The sequence below is a fragment of the Tenrec ecaudatus genome, chromosome 7, assembly GCF_050624435.1.
Source record: "Tenrec ecaudatus isolate mTenEca1 chromosome 7, mTenEca1.hap1, whole genome shotgun sequence".
Taxonomy (NCBI): domain Eukaryota; kingdom Metazoa; phylum Chordata; class Mammalia; order Afrosoricida; family Tenrecidae; genus Tenrec; species Tenrec ecaudatus.
This window is the reverse complement of record NC_134536.1, coordinates 84584241-84604434: the sequence shown is the minus strand read 5'-3', so window position 1 is coordinate 84604434 and position 20194 is coordinate 84584241. Positions and strand designations below refer to the sequence as shown.

The 20194-nt window shown below is 44.1% G+C and overlaps 1 protein-coding gene across 2 annotated transcripts in view; it reads right to left on the bottom strand.

The window, feature by feature from the left end:
- MDN1 (midasin AAA ATPase 1) overlaps positions 1-20194 on the bottom strand; it is a 140666-nt gene that overhangs the window by 107656 nt on the left and 12816 nt on the right. For both annotated transcript variants that reach the window (XM_075554768.1, XM_075554767.1), the window contains exons 3-15: positions 17040-17264; positions 16560-16667; positions 16283-16475; positions 14967-15206; positions 14627-14758; positions 11694-11797; positions 10036-10150; positions 7703-7896; positions 6775-6856; positions 3783-3878; positions 2093-2205; positions 858-1006; positions 39-99 (exon numbers count right to left, since the gene is read on the bottom strand). In XM_075554768.1, coding sequence (XP_075410883.1) covers positions 39-99; positions 858-1006; positions 2093-2205; positions 3783-3878; positions 6775-6856; positions 7703-7896; positions 10036-10150; positions 11694-11797; positions 14627-14758; positions 14967-15206; positions 16283-16475; positions 16560-16667; positions 17040-17264 — 1812 coding nt within the window. The remainder of the gene's footprint in view (positions 1-38; positions 100-857; positions 1007-2092; positions 2206-3782; positions 3879-6774; positions 6857-7702; positions 7897-10035; positions 10151-11693; positions 11798-14626; positions 14759-14966; positions 15207-16282; positions 16476-16559; positions 16668-17039; positions 17265-20194) is intronic.

The following is a 20194-nucleotide window of genomic DNA, read 5'->3' as shown; positions in this document are numbered from 1 at the left end:
CCAGCAATGAATACAAGGGGGGAATAAGTTGCACTTACCCTCCAAGCAAGTCTGCAGTGTCACTTTGTTGGTTCATATTAACAACTCTCAAATGGTGGCCTTTGAAAAGGAAAGGGGGAAAGGTAATTCAAAACTTTAACACTAGTCTCCCGGGGGATAAGGATATGTAACACTGTGAAGTGTGTGTCCCCTTTCATCTTCCGATTCACTTCCTTCCAGGAACCTGAACCATTCACAATGTTCACAAACGCTGAGAACTGCGCAGATTACAAGGAGAGTCACTGTGGTTTTACTACCCCAGCTTGGCTATGTGACAACAGTAAGAAAAGCCCTGCCATAAGAAGATGTCTATATATGATGATGAAATAAACTAGGAATGCATCAATTATCATATCTAAAATCGATTATTATATTACTCAGTCACCAAATACTATATGTGATATTATTCAGTCATTCAAAACAACGAGACAGTTCTTCCCTGAGAGTTGTTTAAACTGTTTAACTGGGTGCAATATGGAGAGTCTCGCTCGTCCCATTTTTTCATAACAGCTACATGTACAACCCTGGGTTAGAATCTCCCCTCCCCCATCGGTTCTCAGATGAGCTCACGATCCTGTTTTCCTCTGGATGTTGACCGCTTCACTGTGCTTCCTTGGAAGCCGCTCCCGACCCACTTAATGGAACTGAGAAGGGGAATGCCAGTCTGTTCACCGTGGTGTATTTCAGGGGAAAGACTGCATGCAGAGTGGCGGCATTTTTTAAACACTGGTGTTCCCTGGACATTTTTATTTAAATAAAGTAGGGTGGAAGGGCAGCCACTGTGAAAGGTAGACTGTCCAGAGAAGTATTGCCCTTACCTGTAATGTGAGCCAAGTACTGGACAGTAGAGGTTTTGCCAGTTCCGGTCTCTCCCACGAGCAGCACGGGCTCCCCTTTGCTGACACACACAGCAAGCTGCTCAATAAGAACAGAGGAGGGTCGTGTGGCTGCGAAGGTGAGCTTCTCTCTGCGCAGGGACAAAACCGTCAGAAACCAGCTCCAAGCATCTGCTGCTTGGAGCTACATTTCCCAAACTCACCAACACGAATGCGAAGAAAGCGCAGAGCACCGAGCTCCTTGCCCTAGCAGATGTCACTCCTCTCACTGCCACCCAGGAGATTCTGGCTCACAGTGACCCTACAGGACAGGCTAGAACTCTCTACAGAAGTGGCAAGTCTCATCTTATTCCCGCGGAGCAGCTGGTGGTTTTGAACTGCTAATCTTGCAGCAGCAGCCCAACATGTGTCCTGCTACATCACCAGGGTTCCTCACAGATGTGCTGACCACATAAGAAGAACACAATCTGTCCTCCTGTAAGCACGAACTATTTATGCACCCGGTGCTTTACAAGGCTCGGAATAGCTTAAAGCACCAACAATAAACTATCTGTCCTAGCTGTACCTCACCCTGGGAACTTTTCTTAACCTCTCAAAGTCTGCTTCTTCACCTATAGAAAGTGTCTAAAGGACCTGGTTTATATGATTATTGTAACCCCCACATGAAAAACAAACGCTTGCAAAGCACTGAGCACAGCATCTAGCCAGAACTACGTACTAAAGGCTCAGAGGTTTATGGAGTCCCTGCCTTCAAGGAGTCTGCAGACTAGCTGTTAGGGCGCAGGCTGCCTGACGTCCTACTCAGTGCTGGAAATATCCTCAAACTAAAAACTCACTGTCACCAAGTCAATACCGTCTCAGGGTGACCCTGCAGGACAGAGTGAAACTGCCCCTTCTGCTTACCGAGGCTATAAATCTTTATGGGAGCAGAAAGCCACCTCTTTATCCTGGGGAAAAGCTAATGGACTTGAACTGCTGACTTTGCGGCTAGCAGCCCAACAATGGTCCACTAAGCCACCAGGGCTCTTTCGTGAAATACACTAGACTCAACAGAAGCAAGGACTCATCTTTGTTGGTCCCAAGTCAAAAACAAGCATCCCCGCTTTCACAGACACACTTTGGGAAACACTGCTCAGTGCCACCCAGCAGTCACACGACATCTTCCACCAGGCCCTAACCACCCCACGGTTCTCAGATGAGCTCACAATCCCGTTTACCTCTGGATGTAGATGGCCTCACTTTGCTTCCGCAGAAGCCGCACCCGACCCACTTGCACATCTAGCTCATTGATCACAATTTCTGGTTTGTAAAGTTGACAGAAATATTCAGCCTGTGGGAGAGGAGACGACGTAAGATTCTGCATAATCTTCACAGATGTCCTCATTCGCCACTTAGCTCTTTCAAAGATGCACTCGTTATTTCCAGCATCCACCACTAAGCTCTTAGCCGTGTTCTTTCATCCTTTCCTACCTCTCTCCGATTTAAAGTGAGCGTGCAAGAGTTCCCGCTCCTCCACCTTTAGCTACAGCGCAGACTTTCACAGAGGCAGCACGGGATGAACAGAAAGCCGCTTTCCTACACGACCTGGGGAAAAGTCATGGAGGGCTGCTCCTCCTCTGTGGTCCTCTGCATGCAAGCCCCACTAGACCGCAGGAGACAGCAAGCCCCACATAAACATGTGCCATCTGACGGCAGCTACAGCGGGAACAGACTCTGCTGGACATCGACCAAACTGCCATCCCTCCTGTTTCTCACCCACCCAAAGAACCCGAATGCTGTTCAGGTCTGGGGCAGGGGTCAAGTGCTCAGAGAAGGCGAGCCCCTCCCCCCAAAAGGAGTGAGCACTGATCAGTCTAATCCAGTCGTGGTGATTTCATTCCTCTTGCATAGGAACACGGAGATAGTTCTATATTGTTTAAGCCTCTTTTTAATAGGAAGCATGTTCTGTTAGCAACCAAAACCACCCCAAGTGGTTGAGAAGTCAGAGAAACCCTGCCACGACTGAAGCGTAGACATTGGGCTTTAGAAATGAGCCACGGTCATGCAGGAGGCCAGGGCCTTGCCTTACAAAGGAGTGAGGCCACCAAGGCCACTGCCTCTGCCGAAAGAGCCGCACCCTCTACAAAATCCTTTCCCATCACAAATGATAAAATACTAGTACTGCTAACAACGACTCTGAGCCTCCAAAATGGCTATACAGCCGCTCCTGTACTGGGTCAACGTTTCTGAAGTTTAAAGATACTAATAGAATGATTGGGGAAATGATACTGTACAAAATTCCAACTCACTGCCATCCAGTCAATACTGACGCAGAGACCTGCTTCGGTGAGTTTCTGACACTAACTCTTTACAGAAGCAGGAAGCCCTATCTTTCTCCCAACGAGCCATTAGTCCAGTGGTTCTCCACCTCCCTCATGCCGCGACCCTTTAACACAGTTCCTCATTTGGTGGTGACCCCCAACCATACAATTATTTTCATTGCTACTTCATCACTGTCATTTTGCTACTGCTATGGACCGGGCGACCCCTGTGAAAGACTACCCCCCCCTCAACGGGGTCACGACCCGCAGGTTGAGAACCGCTGCATTAATGGTTTTAAATCGTCTACCCTGTGGATCACAGCCCAACTTGTAACCACTACACTCAGAAACAAAAGTGTTATTAAGTGCCAGTTCTGAGTCTACAGCCTAGAGAGTAAGTGCTCAGTACAACACCGGGTAACATGGCCTCCGCAAGACAGAGAACAAGAAGGAGCTCCCTCAGGTTAGCATGGGACACGCGCCGAGAACTACTTCATGAGATTCACAGAGCAGACAGCCCTGCAACAGCTGCTCCAGGTAAGGACCAGAGCGGCCAGCCACTCTCCCAGGCGCCCTGCAACAGGGAAGGAAAAATAGCACCACATACCTTTTTTTTGGAAATGTTTAATTTGCTTCCAATGACTTCTGCCATTTTCAGTCTGCTTTTCTGCTTAGAAAGCATTGCTGTGAAACAGTCCAGAGCCTATGAAGAAAACCAAGTGATTTTTAAAATACTGCATGTAGCCCAGAACATCACAAGGCTGGTTGGCTGCTGAGGGCGGGATGCAGGTCCAGCAGGAACATTCCTGCCGGACAAAGGGCCATGGTACAACAAACATAAAGGCTGTACTATTATCAAAGCGCTGGCTAAATTAAAAAAGGATAATAATAAAATAAAAACCCATTTTGTAACTCCTAAAGCTTGGACGAAGAACAACGATTATTGTTAATGGTTCATGGGGGCCAAAATGGCACCAAACGTGTATCTTTGAGCTGTAACGGGAAACACTTGTGAGCCAGCAGAATCGCACGCCACAGAGTAATCCGGCTCTCAATCTTGGCAGCTGCCCGTGGGTCAAGCAGGCATGTGTCTGCCACCAAGGAGAGAGAAACACTGCTGTCAGGTCTCTGACCCGCCTGATTGATGCATAACACTGCGCTCCACAGCGCTTTCAGGGCTGGGTTCTGGGGAAAGTAAATCACCACACCTTTACTCTAAGGCACTTTTAGGTGAAGTCAAACTGCCAGCTTTCCAGGGAGCATCTGCACTACCGAAACACTAACATGTCTTCTGATGGGGCACAACATGAAGTATCCGTCACCACAAAAATAAATTCTATTAAAAAGAGAAGTGAACTTAAGTCCATCTAAGAAACGCTTCAGTCTATATGTACAAAGATCTAAAAGGATATAAACTGAAATAGGACCAATGCTAAGTCATCTCTGGGTGGGAGGGGATGTTTTCATTTTCGTTCCTACGTTTTCCCACATACTACTGTACAAAGAGGTTTCAAAAAGTTGATGAAAATATTCAATTAAAAGATAACAGCATTTTCCATAAGCTCTTTTGAAGTTCCCTCATATATATACCTTGGGGGGGGGCATGTATAGACTCATTCAATATTAATAAAACTTTATGTCTGGGGTATGTTACTCAAATTGAAGTCAATTAGGTACAATTTCAAATACACACCAGCCTCCAAAAGCTAATGATGCTTCATGAGCAGTTTTGAATCAAGGAGCTTATTAAAAATGTCTTATTATTAGCAAATTTGCATACAATTTCATTTTTAAAAAAACTACCCAAAACTGTTTTCTTTTTAATTTTATCTTTTATAGAAATATCTGTTCACGTAATACAAGGGAGCTTTCAAAAGTTCATTGAAGAAAATAGAACTAAAAGACGATGGGATTTTTCTATAACCTTTTTGAAATCCCTTCAATTTTATTTCCCTTCATCAAGTTGTCAATTTGGAAATCTCTTCCTCACTTGTAATTTCCTTTTTGCTTTTTAACTTTGGATGATTGTCTTGAGCTTTCAGTTTATCTCTCCACTAAAATAATGAAAACCTGAACACTTTTCTCAAAAAAAGCGGAGAAAGCACACGCGCACATGCACACAAGTAGAGGCAGGAATAAACATGCTATGAAGGGGAAAATGGGCAAAGATAGTAGGTAATAAAGCAAACAAGAGCTGAACAGTGGAAACCAGCCCTAGGGGCCACAAACTGATGGACAAACAAAATGTGGCATAAACATACAAGGGTGTCTTATCAATCATTTATGCAAAGAATGAGGTCACCAATTCAAGTTACAAACATGAGTGAACCTCAGAAACATTATGCTAAGTGGTCGCAGCTGTGAAACAGACAGACTTGCTAGGTCAGTCCGAGGCAGGAAGGAGAAAGGTGGCTGTGGCAGGCTGGGGGCAGAAAGCTAGGGCGTCTGACCCTGGGGGTTCTGGAGATGATGAAAGTTTCCTGGAAGTAGTCGTGCTAGTCACACATTGCCACAACTATAATGAAAACACCTTAGAAGCGTGAATTTTACAAAGGGTGAATTACATCTCAATAAACCACAGTATGTAAATTATATTTTGATTAACCAATTATAAATAAAAATGCATAAGACACAATAACTTTCTGAAATAGTAAGGAAAAATCAAAGAAATCCAACCAATAGCTTGATTTTCTTAAGAAAGCACAAATCAAGGCTGTCAGGTTTGTAGAGAGGTGAGGGTAGGAGAACGGGAAGGCGCGTTCACCAGGATGATGGGTGATGGTCACGCTCTGCCACAGAGCATTTCAGGATTCATCTACGAACGACGACGCTTCTTTCTACTCAAAGTGATTTTACAAATAAAATGATGCTGCAAACCACAATGGGTCACTGTTCTCTCAGATGACAGAACCAGAATGCTTTATAATCCAAACAGGTCAATGTTTTTAGAGTCTAGCGCTCTTAAAGTAGTACCACAATTATGGTTAAGCAGACAGTAATTAATCTCTCTTACCAAGTATGGCAGAGCTGTCACTCAATATCAGCTTCCCTCTCACACAACGCATTCAAAAATGCTCACCTTGTAACCTACATACGTTTCTCTGGGTTAACCATAAAAGTCCTGCGACACAAGCAAAAAGATCTCTCTCTCTCACTCTTATACACACACACACACACACACACACACACAAACCTGTCAGATAGACTAGGAAATCATACATAAGAATACTAAACACCTTAGAAACCATTCTAAAACACTGCTTTATTATTACCTCAGGGTTGGTTTGTTTTACCTTTGTGTCTGTACAGTAAAATGCTCTAGAGATACTAGACTATCTCAAGCGATGGTTATTTTGAAATTAGTAATAGTTAAAAAGCCAAATTAATCTTTTGTCCAATTAATTTTAAGGAAATATTAGTTAAATTATCACTAGCAAAAAGCATTAAGCAGTACTTGCTCAGAAGAAGAAAAAAAGTCTGCTAACAAACAAGACACAGGACAGATAAAAGCCTGAGACACAAATGGAAGGAAAATATAACAATGGAAACAAACAGCCAAACAGAACAAAAATAAAGAGAACTGGGAAAGCAAATCTTACCTCTTGAAAAACATTTAATGATGCTGATGAGGAAGAACCGTCAAAGCTGTGGGCAATCCTGTTACACCAATTCAGTAGATCCCTTAAAAGAGGTGGAGAGAATTCAAAGACCACAAGTTAACGCTATTAGGGACCGAGGCAGTGTTATCGATTTAATTCGTCGGAGGGATACCCCACTGAAGTCGGAGGGATACCAGCCACCTATAGTCTCTCCTTTCCTCTGGCAGTGAAAAGAGGGAGAGAGCCTGAGTGGTGCTAGACCCTACACCTACACTTCCGTCACTGTCAGTCACTACACTATCGATCCAAAGGGTGGGGGCTGCAACTGAGACTCAGAGCTCATGACGGTGGTCCCTCATTTTTAATTCTTACTTCTCAAAGAGTCGGTCAACCATTGAGGCTACATCGTGCAGAACTTACAACACCCACTCCTGACTCATTGTCAAGGTGAGGCTCCAAAGACCAGGTCTTGATGTGCAAAATCAGTAGTATGCAAAAGTGGAAAGTGACAGCATCAGATCACATGAGAAATGATCACGCTATTACCTAACTGCCAAGCCACTGAGAATTACTGCCCGCTCAAGTTGACCCTCGCTGACCCGTACAGCCAGCCTACTCCATTTCCCCAGAAATTTTCTGAGGCCCCTCATACTTCATCCATGTGCACAATGTTCAGATAGATTTCTACTCTTGTCACAAATGCAAACTGTTAGGTGAGGTCTTTAGTACTCGAGGAGCAGCCATTTGCACATGTGTGTACATGTGTGTATGCCACCAAATAATCAAACTCATTGTCCTGACATTACAGTGCCAAGAAACCGAAACGCAAAATCGCCTCTCTCACAAACATTTTGCTTCAGCTGCTAAGAACGTTTGGAGGAATCCATTTGACAAATAACACCACACAAGAAAGTATTTAACCCAGTACCTTAGAGAAAGTTCTCTCCCTTCTAGGCTTGGTCTTTTGTTTTCTCTTCTGGCTTCTGAAACCTCCTCAGGTGCCCGTTCACCTTCAGCAGCACCATCACTCCGAGCGCTGTGTTTCTCACCAGTAAGTTGGATATAAATATCAAGCAGGTGATCAGCTGCTGACACAAGACTGGGGTATCTGTTCTGAACAACCTGACAGAAGGAAAAACCAAGAAATTCCAGCAACAGAGCCAACAAACTTAAAAAGTACACTTGAACTCTGTGGCTGTCGGTTGTCATACCTATTCTGACTCCTGTGACCACAGGTGAACTGCGCAGAACAAGTGCTCCTTAGGGTTTCCAAGGACGTGACCTTTGTGGAAATAGATTTCCAGGTCTGTCTCCCAAGGCACCTCTGGATGGGTTTCAGCCCCCAACCTTTTAGTTGCTGACAATATCAACCAAAACATGGACTTCTCTATGAAATTTGTCATCTGTGCCAAGTGTAAGAGCTTCTACTTCAAATCCAAATATCATGACTTTTTTCATGCCTGGCATTCAATTATCTGGCTAGCTCAGAAAACACGGCTTAAGATAGAGAAGCCAGAGGGGAAAATGGCCGCTGAGCAACAAACCACAAGCATCGAAGTCCAGAGAAATGACTTAGTGGAAAATCCTAATTTTGTAACCCAATAAACTACGGTATAGTGTAATTTCCCAGCCAAAAGTATATTAAAAGTTAATAGGAAGTGAAAAGAAAAATAGGTTATTAAAACTAAAACAAAAACCCAAGCTCACTGCCAGCAAGTGGATCCCAATTCCTAACAACCCTCTAACAGGGTGGGAGCGCCCTAACTGTTTCCGGGACTGGAACTGTTGGTGGGAGTAGAAAGCCCCTTTTCTTCTTGGGGGCATTTGCAACTGCTGAGGTTGTAGGCTGAAGCCCAACTCGTAACCACTGCCAGGTTCCTCGGGTTATTAAAAGCAGACCACAATAAATGCAGACAGTGATAATTACTAACAATAAAAACAACTGATCTTTAGAAAGCAGACAGTAAAATATTTAAAGCTGAAAGATCTATTCTTATTCAGTCCAATAGCTACTGACAATTTATTGTATGGAGTAATACTAGAAGTTCATATTGCTAACTCCAAGGCTTATGGTATTGATTTATTCAGTCAAATCAGCTAAGAAAGAGGAGTAATATTACATACATGAGGTATTACTAACAAATACATCTGAATACTCAAAAAGAAGTATATTGTAATCCTAATTTCATATATATAATGTCCACACTTTATATATATATACATATATATACATATATATTATATAGGCAGTATCCATATATTTACAGGTAAATTAAGCCAAAAGGTCATCTCAAATGGTCAATCTTATAAAAATTACTTTAGTATTTTTAACAGTTTAAAAATTCTTTTCAACATGTATTTCAATATAATAAAAGCTGTTAAGTGCTGTTATGTCAGTCTATCGCGCCCTATGGCACAACAGCCTAAAACCCTGCCCAGTCCTGCGACGTGGGCCTCACAGTGGTTGTGATGGTTGGGCCCACTGTTGCAGGCACCGTGTCAATCACACTTGGCTACTTTTCCCAACTCGGGTCTGTCATCAGGTGCTGTTAACTCCTCTCCAACTCAGAGAGACTCGTGTATGGCAGAATGAAATGCACACTCACACTCACAATCTACGTCTGAATCCATTGTTGCATCTACTGTCAAGCAATCTGACTACCTGTCTTCCTCTTCTCAGCTGACCCTCTCTACCAAGCATGACTGGTTACTCCCACGAATGCGAGTCTTATCATCCTTGCTTCCAGGAACAATCTGGCTGTACTTCTAAAAGGTTTCACTCTTCTGACAGTCCGTGCACAGTATATTCAGCATTCTCCATCAACACCCTAATTCAAAGACATCAATTGTTCTCCAGTCTTCCTAACTCATTGTCCCATGGACCTTAGACTTTAAGGTGACGCCTTTGCTTATGGACACTTTATAGAGATCTTTTGCAACATTATTTGCCCAAAGCAATGTCATAAATGCTTTCATAGGCATTGATTGTGGATCCACTAAAATGATATCCTTGAAAACACTATTTTCTCCATTTATGATGTTACTTATGGGTCTAGTTGTAAGATTTTTTTTTAATGTTTTGAGCATGCTTCAAAATATGAGCAAAGAGAAATAATGGAGAACACAAACATGGTAAAATGTTAACAAATCAACTGCTCAAATTGATGAATATTTTAGTCGTTCACTCTACTTTCCTGTCATTTAGAGCTTTTCATATTAAAAAGAACAGCCATTGATCATTTCTTTCTAATAACCACATACCTCATTCAGTTCAGCCTTCTCCATGTTGTCCAGGTGAATTTTGGTCCAATATTTGTCCAGCAAAGCAGCATGACTGTTCAATGGTCGATACCAATTTCCTCCACAGCTTAAGAGTCTACGTCACAAAATAAAGTCAGACAAAATTCTGCTTTTAACCTTGAATGATGCTTCCTGAGGTCACCTGCTATATATTATTACACATGCCCAATAACACATACAATTCCTTCTGCCAAATACTACATTAGGCAATGAGGGCAATGACAAAGGAGAAGCTGACAGCCGACCCAAGCTCGACCTTTCCTAAAAAGGAGTGAGAGCTTTAGTCAAATTCTTTTCAGATCACTGCAGGTAATTCTATTAGCTAAGTATTTCTGTATCAGTGACCAGCTCCTTTTCTTTAGGTATAAACAGCTTCAGAGAAGAGGAGACATGACCCAGGACTCACAGCGTTAGACCTTGTTAACAGAAGCCATGGTGCCTACGGTTATTCTACTAGTTGCAGAAGAGAAGAGAAGGAACATGTCTAATTCAACGTACTATGACCAAGTTAGAAGTTCACACCTATGCCATTTAATTAACCCACACACTGTCCTGAGAAGAAAAGAATATTGATGTCTCTTGCTCACTCAGCTTTAATAACAAATGAGAGTTAAAAAGATAATTAAAATCTATCTGACATTTTCCCACGATGCCATTCATTTATCTGGGAAATGTTTGCATCACACGGGAAAGAATTTTACTAGTTCTGTGAATAGGGCCAGAGTCTGTTAAAATTAATCGGGCATTCCGTGGCACTGGCGGGTGACCTTACACTGCAGCTAGGAGTGACTGTTCCCTTAGCTACTGGAAACACTAACAGAATCATTAACTAGAATCCAATGTTAGTTTCCCCCTTGGGCATTTTCAGATCTTTGAGAACCTGTACCTGGACAGATTAATAGTAGAAAACGAACTGCTGTCTTCCTGGTTTTATAAAATGCACAAAGGAATATTTACTGAGTCAGTTCAATACAAAGGAATATTTACTGAGTCAGTTCAATACAAAGGAATATTTACTGGGTCAGTTCAATCGTTATTTCTTTGTTGGTGCTTACTTACCACATCCAACTTAATTTTTGGAACAGCTGAAAACCTACATACCATCACTATTACCACGACTAATCATTAACTGAGCACCTATTATGTGAAATGTTTAGGGCACAAGCAAATTCTCTTAATCTTTAAAATCACCATTTGAAGCTGGCTGTTATTGTATGCCACCACACTGATTTGAAAAAGAAAACAGTGTTATCTGACAGAGTAGACCTGCCACCCTCGACATCCCCATCCCCCCACCTGCCCATAGCAGATCTTTTCTCCCACAGAATGGCTAACGCATTCAAATACCAAGCTGTCAGTCAACGGTTTCATTGGTTCCTTATTTTTAGTGAGAAAGAAAAGAGTATCATTTTGTCCCCCAAATTATCTTCAATTAAAAATAAACAGGACTGGGGGGGAGGTACAAATATAAAATAAACGTGCATGAGCAGGTGTCATCAATAGTCCCACTTTATCTTGCTTGGAAAGGGTCTAGAGAATCCTATTCCAGGACTTGTGGACTCGGTGTCCTAAACTGCAGACTTACCCAGAGAGAGAACTTCGGGGTTAGTAGGACCTACCTCCTGGTTGCAAAGAACTGAAATCCCGGTGCCACTTTCACACAGTCACCTCGGCCAGGAATCAAGAGCTCTCCATTCTCCAGGAGGGGAATCAGGATGGAAACCTGAGTGACACAAGGCTCTGGTGAAGCTATGCAGAAAGGCTGCCAAAAACCCAAACAGCTGTCACGACGTGGTGAACACGTCTTAGAGGGAGCGCCGGCTGCCGTGGCATGATCGGCTCAGAGGCAGCACGTGAGAATGTCAGAAGAGCCGCAGCACCGCACAACAGCACAGCCCTCTCACTGTGCAGCGCACTCCCTCAACCAACCGGGCCCAAGCAGCCGACATGACTAAGGTTTTACAGCCCAGAGTCTGACAGGAGACAGCAGGCAGGGGAACCGTCATGAGAGCTGGGCATGTTCCTGAGAGGACAACTTCACAATGATCATGAAGTTTAAATGTGAGCCGTCCAACTGCATACTCTTAGGGACGGAGGTGCTGACAGAAAGAGAATGGAGCTCAAAATGCCCGCATCTCTTGAGTCCTCAGACATGCCAAAAGGGAGAGGGGTCGGTCTTGAATCTGAGTTTGGTCACCACAGAAGTGCACTTAGCTATGGGGCAGGAACAGATCCCTTAATGGTTTATCAGGCCCCAAGTATTTGAAAAACTGCTCAGAGGAGGACATTAACGAAGGGAATTTTAACAGCAATGACTACTTACGAACAGGCTTTATGGTTTCTATTTCAGTTTGTTGGTCTGTTGTTGCTGCTGTTGTGACTTTTTGATACTTTTGTTTTACATAAGCCTTTTTATTATTACACAACCCAAACATCATACAATTCGATAGTTCAGTCTGATCAAAAAGTGTTGAACACAAGCCAGTCAGGGTGCAGTGTAGCAACGATGAAACATACAACTTTCCTATAGTTCCTAAATGATTCCTCCTCCCACTATCATGATACCAATTCTACCTTACAAATCTGGCTAAACCAGAGGATGTACACTGGTACAAATAGGAACTGGAAACATGGAATCCAGGTCCAGTGGTGAGAGTGGCGATACCGGGAGGGTGGAGCAAAGGTGGGTAAAAGGGGGAACCGATTACAAGGATCTACATCTAACCTCCTCCCTGGGGGATGGACAACAGAAAAGTGGGTGAAGGGAGACATTGGACAGTGTAAGATATGACAAAAAATAATAATTTATAAATTATCAAGGATTCATGAGGGAGGATTAGAAAGGGGAGGGAGGGGAAAAAAGAGGAGCTGAAACCAAGGCTCAAGTAGAAAGCAAATGGCTTGAGAATGATGATGGCAACAAATGTACAAATGTATTTGACACATGGATGGATGTGTGGATTGAGATGAACATTGTACAAGCCACAATACAATGAATTTTTTTTAAGTGTTGAATAATCGCTACCACCATCAGTTTGGGAACACTTTCTTGCTTCTTGTACTCCTTATTATCAAGTCCCCATTTCCCACCCACCCCCAACCTTCCCTGCTCTACCCCAAGAAAGTCTTAACACAATTACTCTCTCGATAGATTTACCCTCGGGTTGATTTTTAAGCCTAAACTCGGGATGTATGATGAAAACCGAGTTTCTAGTACTATTCCAGCACGTGACCCTGGGACATGGTGAGCTGTGAGGCCAAAGCTGGAACAACATCCCCAGGACATCTTTACTTCAACAAATTTTCCAAGCATCGGATATTTCAGATGCTTTTTAGAGGCATGTGCCTTCCACTGCACACCTCCCTACACATATGCATTCTCGTTTTCATATACAAGAAGAAAAAGCCACACTTGAAGCTTCACAAAATCAAATAGAACATTCTCAGCAAAATCTCCCCGAAGAAAGAAATTTTATCCTGCATGATGTCTTCTGTCAGTATTTACAGAATACAGAGGAGACGTGGCTTGGCTCCATGGTTGAAGTTCACACACATAGAAGAATAGGGGTCCAAATAAATAACCGGTCTATTACTCTTACACTGAAAATAAGACAAACCACATAAACTCTCTACCATCTATCTAGGCAATGTCAATGCTTAGCAACCATTTAGCACAGGGTAGAAACAGCCCCCATGAGTTTCTGAGACTATAACTTTTTACAGGAAGAAGCCCTGCCCTTCTCAGTCAGAGCAGCTGGTGGTTTTGAACTGCTGATCTTATAGTCAGCAACCTAACTACACCACGAGGGCTCCATGAACGGAAAACGGAGCACACCCTTATTCCCTTCTCTCCGTTTTTGCTCCAAGTCCACTGCTCTCCGGCTGCCACAGATGGGAGCCAGGATCCCAACTTTCTCAGTGTGTCTGCAACACAGTTGTTTCCTACCAAGCTTAGTCTTGGGTAGACTGTCCAAACGACCACTTCTGTAAGTACAGAAGGGACAAAGTACAGGGCACAAGAAACATATTCTCTACCAAGTAAGAGGCTAGTCAAATAAGCCAAGCCCTAAAAGCAGATTACAATTATAATCACAAATGAACTCCCTACAACCTCTCTAATCAAAAAATTTGGTCTAAATTATCCCCATAACCACTACTTTTAAAATGCTCAACAAAGCACTTCCTGACATGGATGGACCCGGAGATTATGCTGAGTGAAATTAGTCAAGCACAAAAGAACAAATATTGTATGAGACCACTGTTATAACAGTGAAAAAAGACAAAGGCTGTCACACGGAAAGGAGGTACCAAGAGGGCGGGGCAAGGGAAGATGAAGCTGCAGGCTGGAAGGCTGACAGATGCCAACTTGGTAGAAGGAAGACAGCAATCCACAAGAGGGAGAAGAGAATGGGGAGGGTGTGAAGGTGAGCCACTAACACCAGTTCACTACTTTACAAATCCTTTGTAAAGAAAGAAATCGGAAAAAAAATAAAACAAAAAAAATAAAAATAAAAGAAAGAAATCGGAGGCAGTAACAAGCGAGGCGACATACCACATCTAAGGGGGCATAGTCAATGTCCTCCAGAAGGATCCAATGGCCCTTGGTGGCGGCCTGAGTCAGAGTGCCAGGCTGCCACACAAACTCTCCTGGGACATCTGTGCAGCGATACATTCCCAACAGCATCTGCAAAATGAGCGGAAAGGAAGTGAGCAGACCACACACCTGAGAGCCCACGCACCATCCTTTGATTAGCTCTGCTAACTTGCACAGGGATATGGACAGGCACTTGAGGTTTACACAGCTGAGCCCTGCCGACGCAAGCGGAAGCAAAACTGGAATACAAATCCTTACAAGCATGCCAACCCACTCAAGGCTGCCACTTCCGAATTACCTTACTGTCGGTTTGATCTCCAAGCTGGACTTTGAGAAGATGAGGGGGCTTCCTTCTACCTGTCAATGCAGCTAAATGTTCAACTAAAGAAGTTTTGCCACATCCTATCGGCCCTTCCAACAACACGGCATTCTGAGAAGCCACTGCCATGGCCAAGGTCTGAAGATTTCTGCAGACGGACTCAACCAGCACGTAAGACCTGAGGGCCAGCTCCTGTTCACGTGAAGCGTTCTTATTCACCTGAGGAGGCAAGCAATGGACAAACAGCACGTCAAGCAGTCTCTCCCTCAAAGGACACGACTTTTACCACAATACTCCCAAGGACTTGATATCAATCTGTCGATGATTGTGCCAGCAACTGTACCAAATCTGTCTATAATTGTACCAGCAAAATGAAGACACACATCAATTACAGAGCAAGATGCCACCCAAAATTCCAAAACAAGCATCAGGCTTTTTCCACATTTCCTTTCTGTTGTTTGTTTTAAGAGGGCAGTATTTATTAATAAATTTAAGAGAACATCTCCCCAAAACTTTATGAGTCAAAGTTGGATGTTTATCTTTTAAATTTTCCTTCACCTCCCCATATTCTAGGATTCACACCTAAGGTACAAAAATGCACACAACCCATTAGAGACAATCAGAGAAACACGTACACAGAGAGAATATTTTATAAGACATTTTTAGGCATATTAAGAGTGCTGGGTTATTTAGAGACCTTGAGACTACATACAATCAGTCTTCTTAAGAGATGAGAGGCAAAGTGGGAGACTCGGAGCTGAACATCCTTGCAGCTCCGCTCAGGGCTCTCGCCTTCAGCAGTTCAGCACATGGGGGGGGGGGGGAGGCTCCACTGTGCCCTCCCCACTGGCCTCCGCCAGCTGCACAGGACCAGGCCATCGCAGGCAAATCCATTCCCTATGTTAAAATTCCCATGGCCCAGAGCTACTCTATGACATGATGGTGGTGGTAAGAAGTGAACATCCCTGGACCCAGACCCAGTCTTGCCCAAGGTTCCCCAGGCAGGTTCATAGGAACATGGGACGACAGCATGTGCCACCCAGCTTTACAAAGCAGTCATAGCAGACACACGAGAACACAGAAGAGGTTTGTGGAGATTAAAGAATTCACACAGGCACCGTGCCAGATTCTCATGTCATATTAAAGAGGGACAACGGGCTATCAGGAAGGAGGGTACTGCAAGAATTTCGCTTAACCACCCCCCACCCGCAGCACTTCCAAACAGCTTATCCCTAGCGCATACTGCACACTCAGGGTTTAAGAGAGCATCAAACACCCTTCTGATGCCAACACACCTGCTCTCCAAGGGCCAGCTGCTGCCCAGGCAGCAGCACGCCACAGACAGTGGTCACCCTGGAGGAGAGGTCAGCCGAAACAAGATGTCCCGGTAAGTACTGCAGCTCCTGCTCCTTGCGCCAAAGGGAGACTTCAGGGTTGGCCAAAAGCAAGGCCTTCTCCAAGTCCTGCAGCTGGGCTTCTTCTAGTAACCTGGGGAAAGCCACGAGCTCATCAGTCACATTCACGGGCAGCAAAGTCACACCCAGTTCTCCAGGAAAGGGCAAGCCTGCTTACTTCAACCTGAAATGGATCAATTCCTCACTACTGAAAATCTTCTTAAGGAATGATAACTTGTGCTCTTCATTCATACAGGTGACCAAAGCAAGACAATTGGCAGTGTACCTAAGAGCAGGAGGACAAAACAAAACAAAACAAAAAAGTGTGGAAGTTCTATTGAACGGCCGTTGGCTCCGAAGAACAAATAAAATTTACTAGCCAACTGGACACTAGAAAATTAAACCTTAAAGAATTATTATCACAAACAATTATGGGCAGAAAATATAAATCTGGCAGGATGAACTAAATAACAGGAAATGAAGGCCAAACTCCAGGCTGGAACGAACAACAGCCTCACACTTCATACCCTCTCATTTCCTCTGACGTGATCCGCACGTAAGAACCCAAAGGTACAAGGCCAAAACCACAGAATGTTCACTCTGCCCTCGCCACCCCTCCCAACTCTAGCAGCACAGCAAAGCCCCCAAAGCTACACACCAGCGGACCAGGGTGTCATGGCTTCTGAGGAGAGGGACACACACACTCCAGTCCCAGCGCTCCCGGAACACAGACTGCTCCTGCTGCAAAAACTTGTAGGCCGCTTCCATCAGGTCCCGGAGCTTCATCCGCCGGCGCCCGTAGCGGACTGGGTTAGCATCTGAACTCTCCAGGAAGAGTCTCTGAAAAACTGGGGATGTGTCCTTGAAATACCTCAAGGCAAACCTTGGGAAACAAAGAAAGAGGGAGGAGTATTTGTGAGCACTGGTGGGAACTTTAAAGTACACAGATCTATCTACACAGGCAAGACAAAGTAGAGCCTAATGGGGACTCCCAGAGGTTGAAAGCAAAGGGAACTAGGCTAAATACACCTACTCCTCAGATTGTATCCCATTCGAATTCAGGAGCCAGCACCAAGGTGTGAAAGACCCAAGTGGATGCAGAAACTTTGTGAAGACCCACTAAAGTGCAGGTGCTTACCGTGTGCACATTCATTTTCAACATTTATTAAACTCTGGCTATGGTCCAGAGACTCCGTGACGCCCTGGTGAGTCAAAGCTAAGAAGCTCAGTCTAGTAAGGAAGGCAGGCAGTCACAAAGAAAACTCTGCCCGCCCAGGGGGGCTGAGAAGAGCTCCGTCCGCAAACACAGTGAGGAGCTCTCTCATGGGCGCAGGCAGAAAGGGACATTTAGCGCAGTCAAGCAGCACGGCGGGGGAGCCTGGTGTGGCAGTCATCACCGCGTGTGCTGGCTGAGGAGCAGGAAGATGGCGCCAATCTGCAGGCAATGAGTAAGACAGCAGGGCAGGGGCCAGCGCACACAGAGCCTAGGAGGCCACAGGAGGAGTTCCCTGGAATGTCCCTTACTGGGTAACGTCCACAGTAAGGGCTTCCTGGTAAAGCCCATGTTTCCCATCCAGATGTGCAGGTGCATTCTACAAAGAACTCCAGGAGACTCCATGGGAAACACGGAGGAAAACAGATGTCTTTACTCATTTAATAAACTCGTACTGAGTGCCAGTTATGGGCAGACACTCTACAAACATGAAACATGTTGGGGAACAAATTACTTGGGAGAGCAAGCTAATTTGAAGGCCACAGAGGACTTCAGGGCCCAGTGACAGTGGTTATGGTGTTGATCCTTAACATTTATCCTGGTTTAACACGTACCGGCAGCTGTAAAGGATCAAAGAAGTGGAAAGCCACTGGTGTCCTATCCACATACATACACCTCCTAGAGAACAGCAGCTTCCAGAAGGGAGAGCTGAGGGTGTTTCCCTCAACATTGTATCCAATCACCTACCACAAGGCCTGACACACAATAGAAGAGCTGCTAAAGTGTTTCATTTCATCCTTTTAACTGTAAGCCTCCATCAGAAGGTAACTGTGGAGAACTGCTATTGCACTAGGGAAAAGGGGTTGTTATGGTGTTGCCAGGTGCCATCAAGCCGGTCCTAAATCATAGCAACCGTGGCCAAAGAACAAAACGCTGCCCCGTCCTGTGTCAACCTCACAACTATGTTGCCATATTGGTATCCCGTTGTCACACTGTGTCAAAATCTTCCTTTTTCACTGACCCTATTCTTTACCACACAAGATGCCCTTTTCCAGAAACTGACCTCTCCTGATGAGATGTCCAACGTACATGAAATGAAGTCTCACGGCCACTGCTTCTAAGGAGCAACTGACTCTTCCCGCCAGTTCACTGTCTTCCACATTTGTTGGCACAGACAAGTGAGTCCTAGTGCTTCAGCAGCTTGCTGAAAGCATTTCGACTGGTGGTCCATCCACTCCTGGAGCTTTGTTATGGGCTAATGGCTTCAGTGCAGCTTAGACTTCTTCCTTCAGTACCACTGGCTCGGGTTCATATGCCACCACTTGAAATGGTTAAATGTCAACTGGTTCTTTTCCGTATAGAGATACTGTGGAGTCCTTTCTATCTTCTTTGGATGGCTCCAGCATCATTCAATATTTTCCCACAGAATCTCTCAAAATTGCAAATCGAGGCTAGAATTTTTTTGCATTCTTTCAGTTTAAGAAATGCTAAGCATGTTCTTCCTTTTAGGCTTCCTAACTCCAGGTCTCTGCACATTTCATTATACTACATTACTTTCTTCTACTCAAGCTGCCCTTTAAGTTTTTCTGTTATTTTACTTCATCGTTTCTTTCATTTGCCTTAGCTACTCTATGAGTGCAAGTTTCATGTGGGAAAAAGAGGTTCCTTTCTTTACCCTTTCTTTTTAACCTGTTAGACCAACCAATTCCTTCCTGTTTCTAAAATAAAGCTTAAAGTGTTTTAAAAGAATGTAGAGAGAGAAACAGAATAATTTGTGGGACTGATGGTGTCAGTCCATTCCTCACTCGTTTTTTCTCACTATAAATTAAGAATCTCCCCTAGAAAAAGTTTCTGTGTGACTGTTGGATTTAACTGAAAGAACACAACATAAAGGATCCAGAGAGCTGAATAGTGCCGATGAAGGACACATCGCCTAGCTCCTTTACAGATGGACAGATGTCTATTCATAAAGGCAGGGTGATGACAGGAAGACCTTCTTCCCTACTCCCAAAAATAATTATGCGTATGAAATCTCTCTGGGGAGGGGATGTGATAGGGCATGGGAACCAAGATGGAGATTTGGACTGAGCAAGCAAGGAACCTTTGCAATATCTTGGGCCTTCCATTGTCATCCATAGCTTTCTGCAAAGCAGGTGTTGACAACTAAGCTCTGCTACCAGTCCCTCCTTCAGATTTGAATTTTATTACTTACAATCCTCAGGTCACGTTGGTTGATGCACTTCTTCCCTGTGGATTTAGTTGATACCTCACTTATACAGCTGCTAGTTTGAAGATAAGCCTTTAAGACCCCAGACCCTATTCTTTCTGACAGCACCCATATGTTCAGTGATCTCATCATGAGGGTGAGAATCAAGCAGGGCTATGTCGTAAGAACTAATTGCTCTTAGATTGGGGCTAGAATTTAGGGAGCACAAAACCCATTCATAGATCTATGTCCCTGGTTCACCTCAAAGACATATATGTCTTTGGTTCACCTCAAAGACATATATATATGTCCCTGGTTCACCTCAAAGACATCATTGTCATTTCAAGTTAGGGAACATTTATCAATCATCCCCGAGGGGGATAAGGTAATGCTA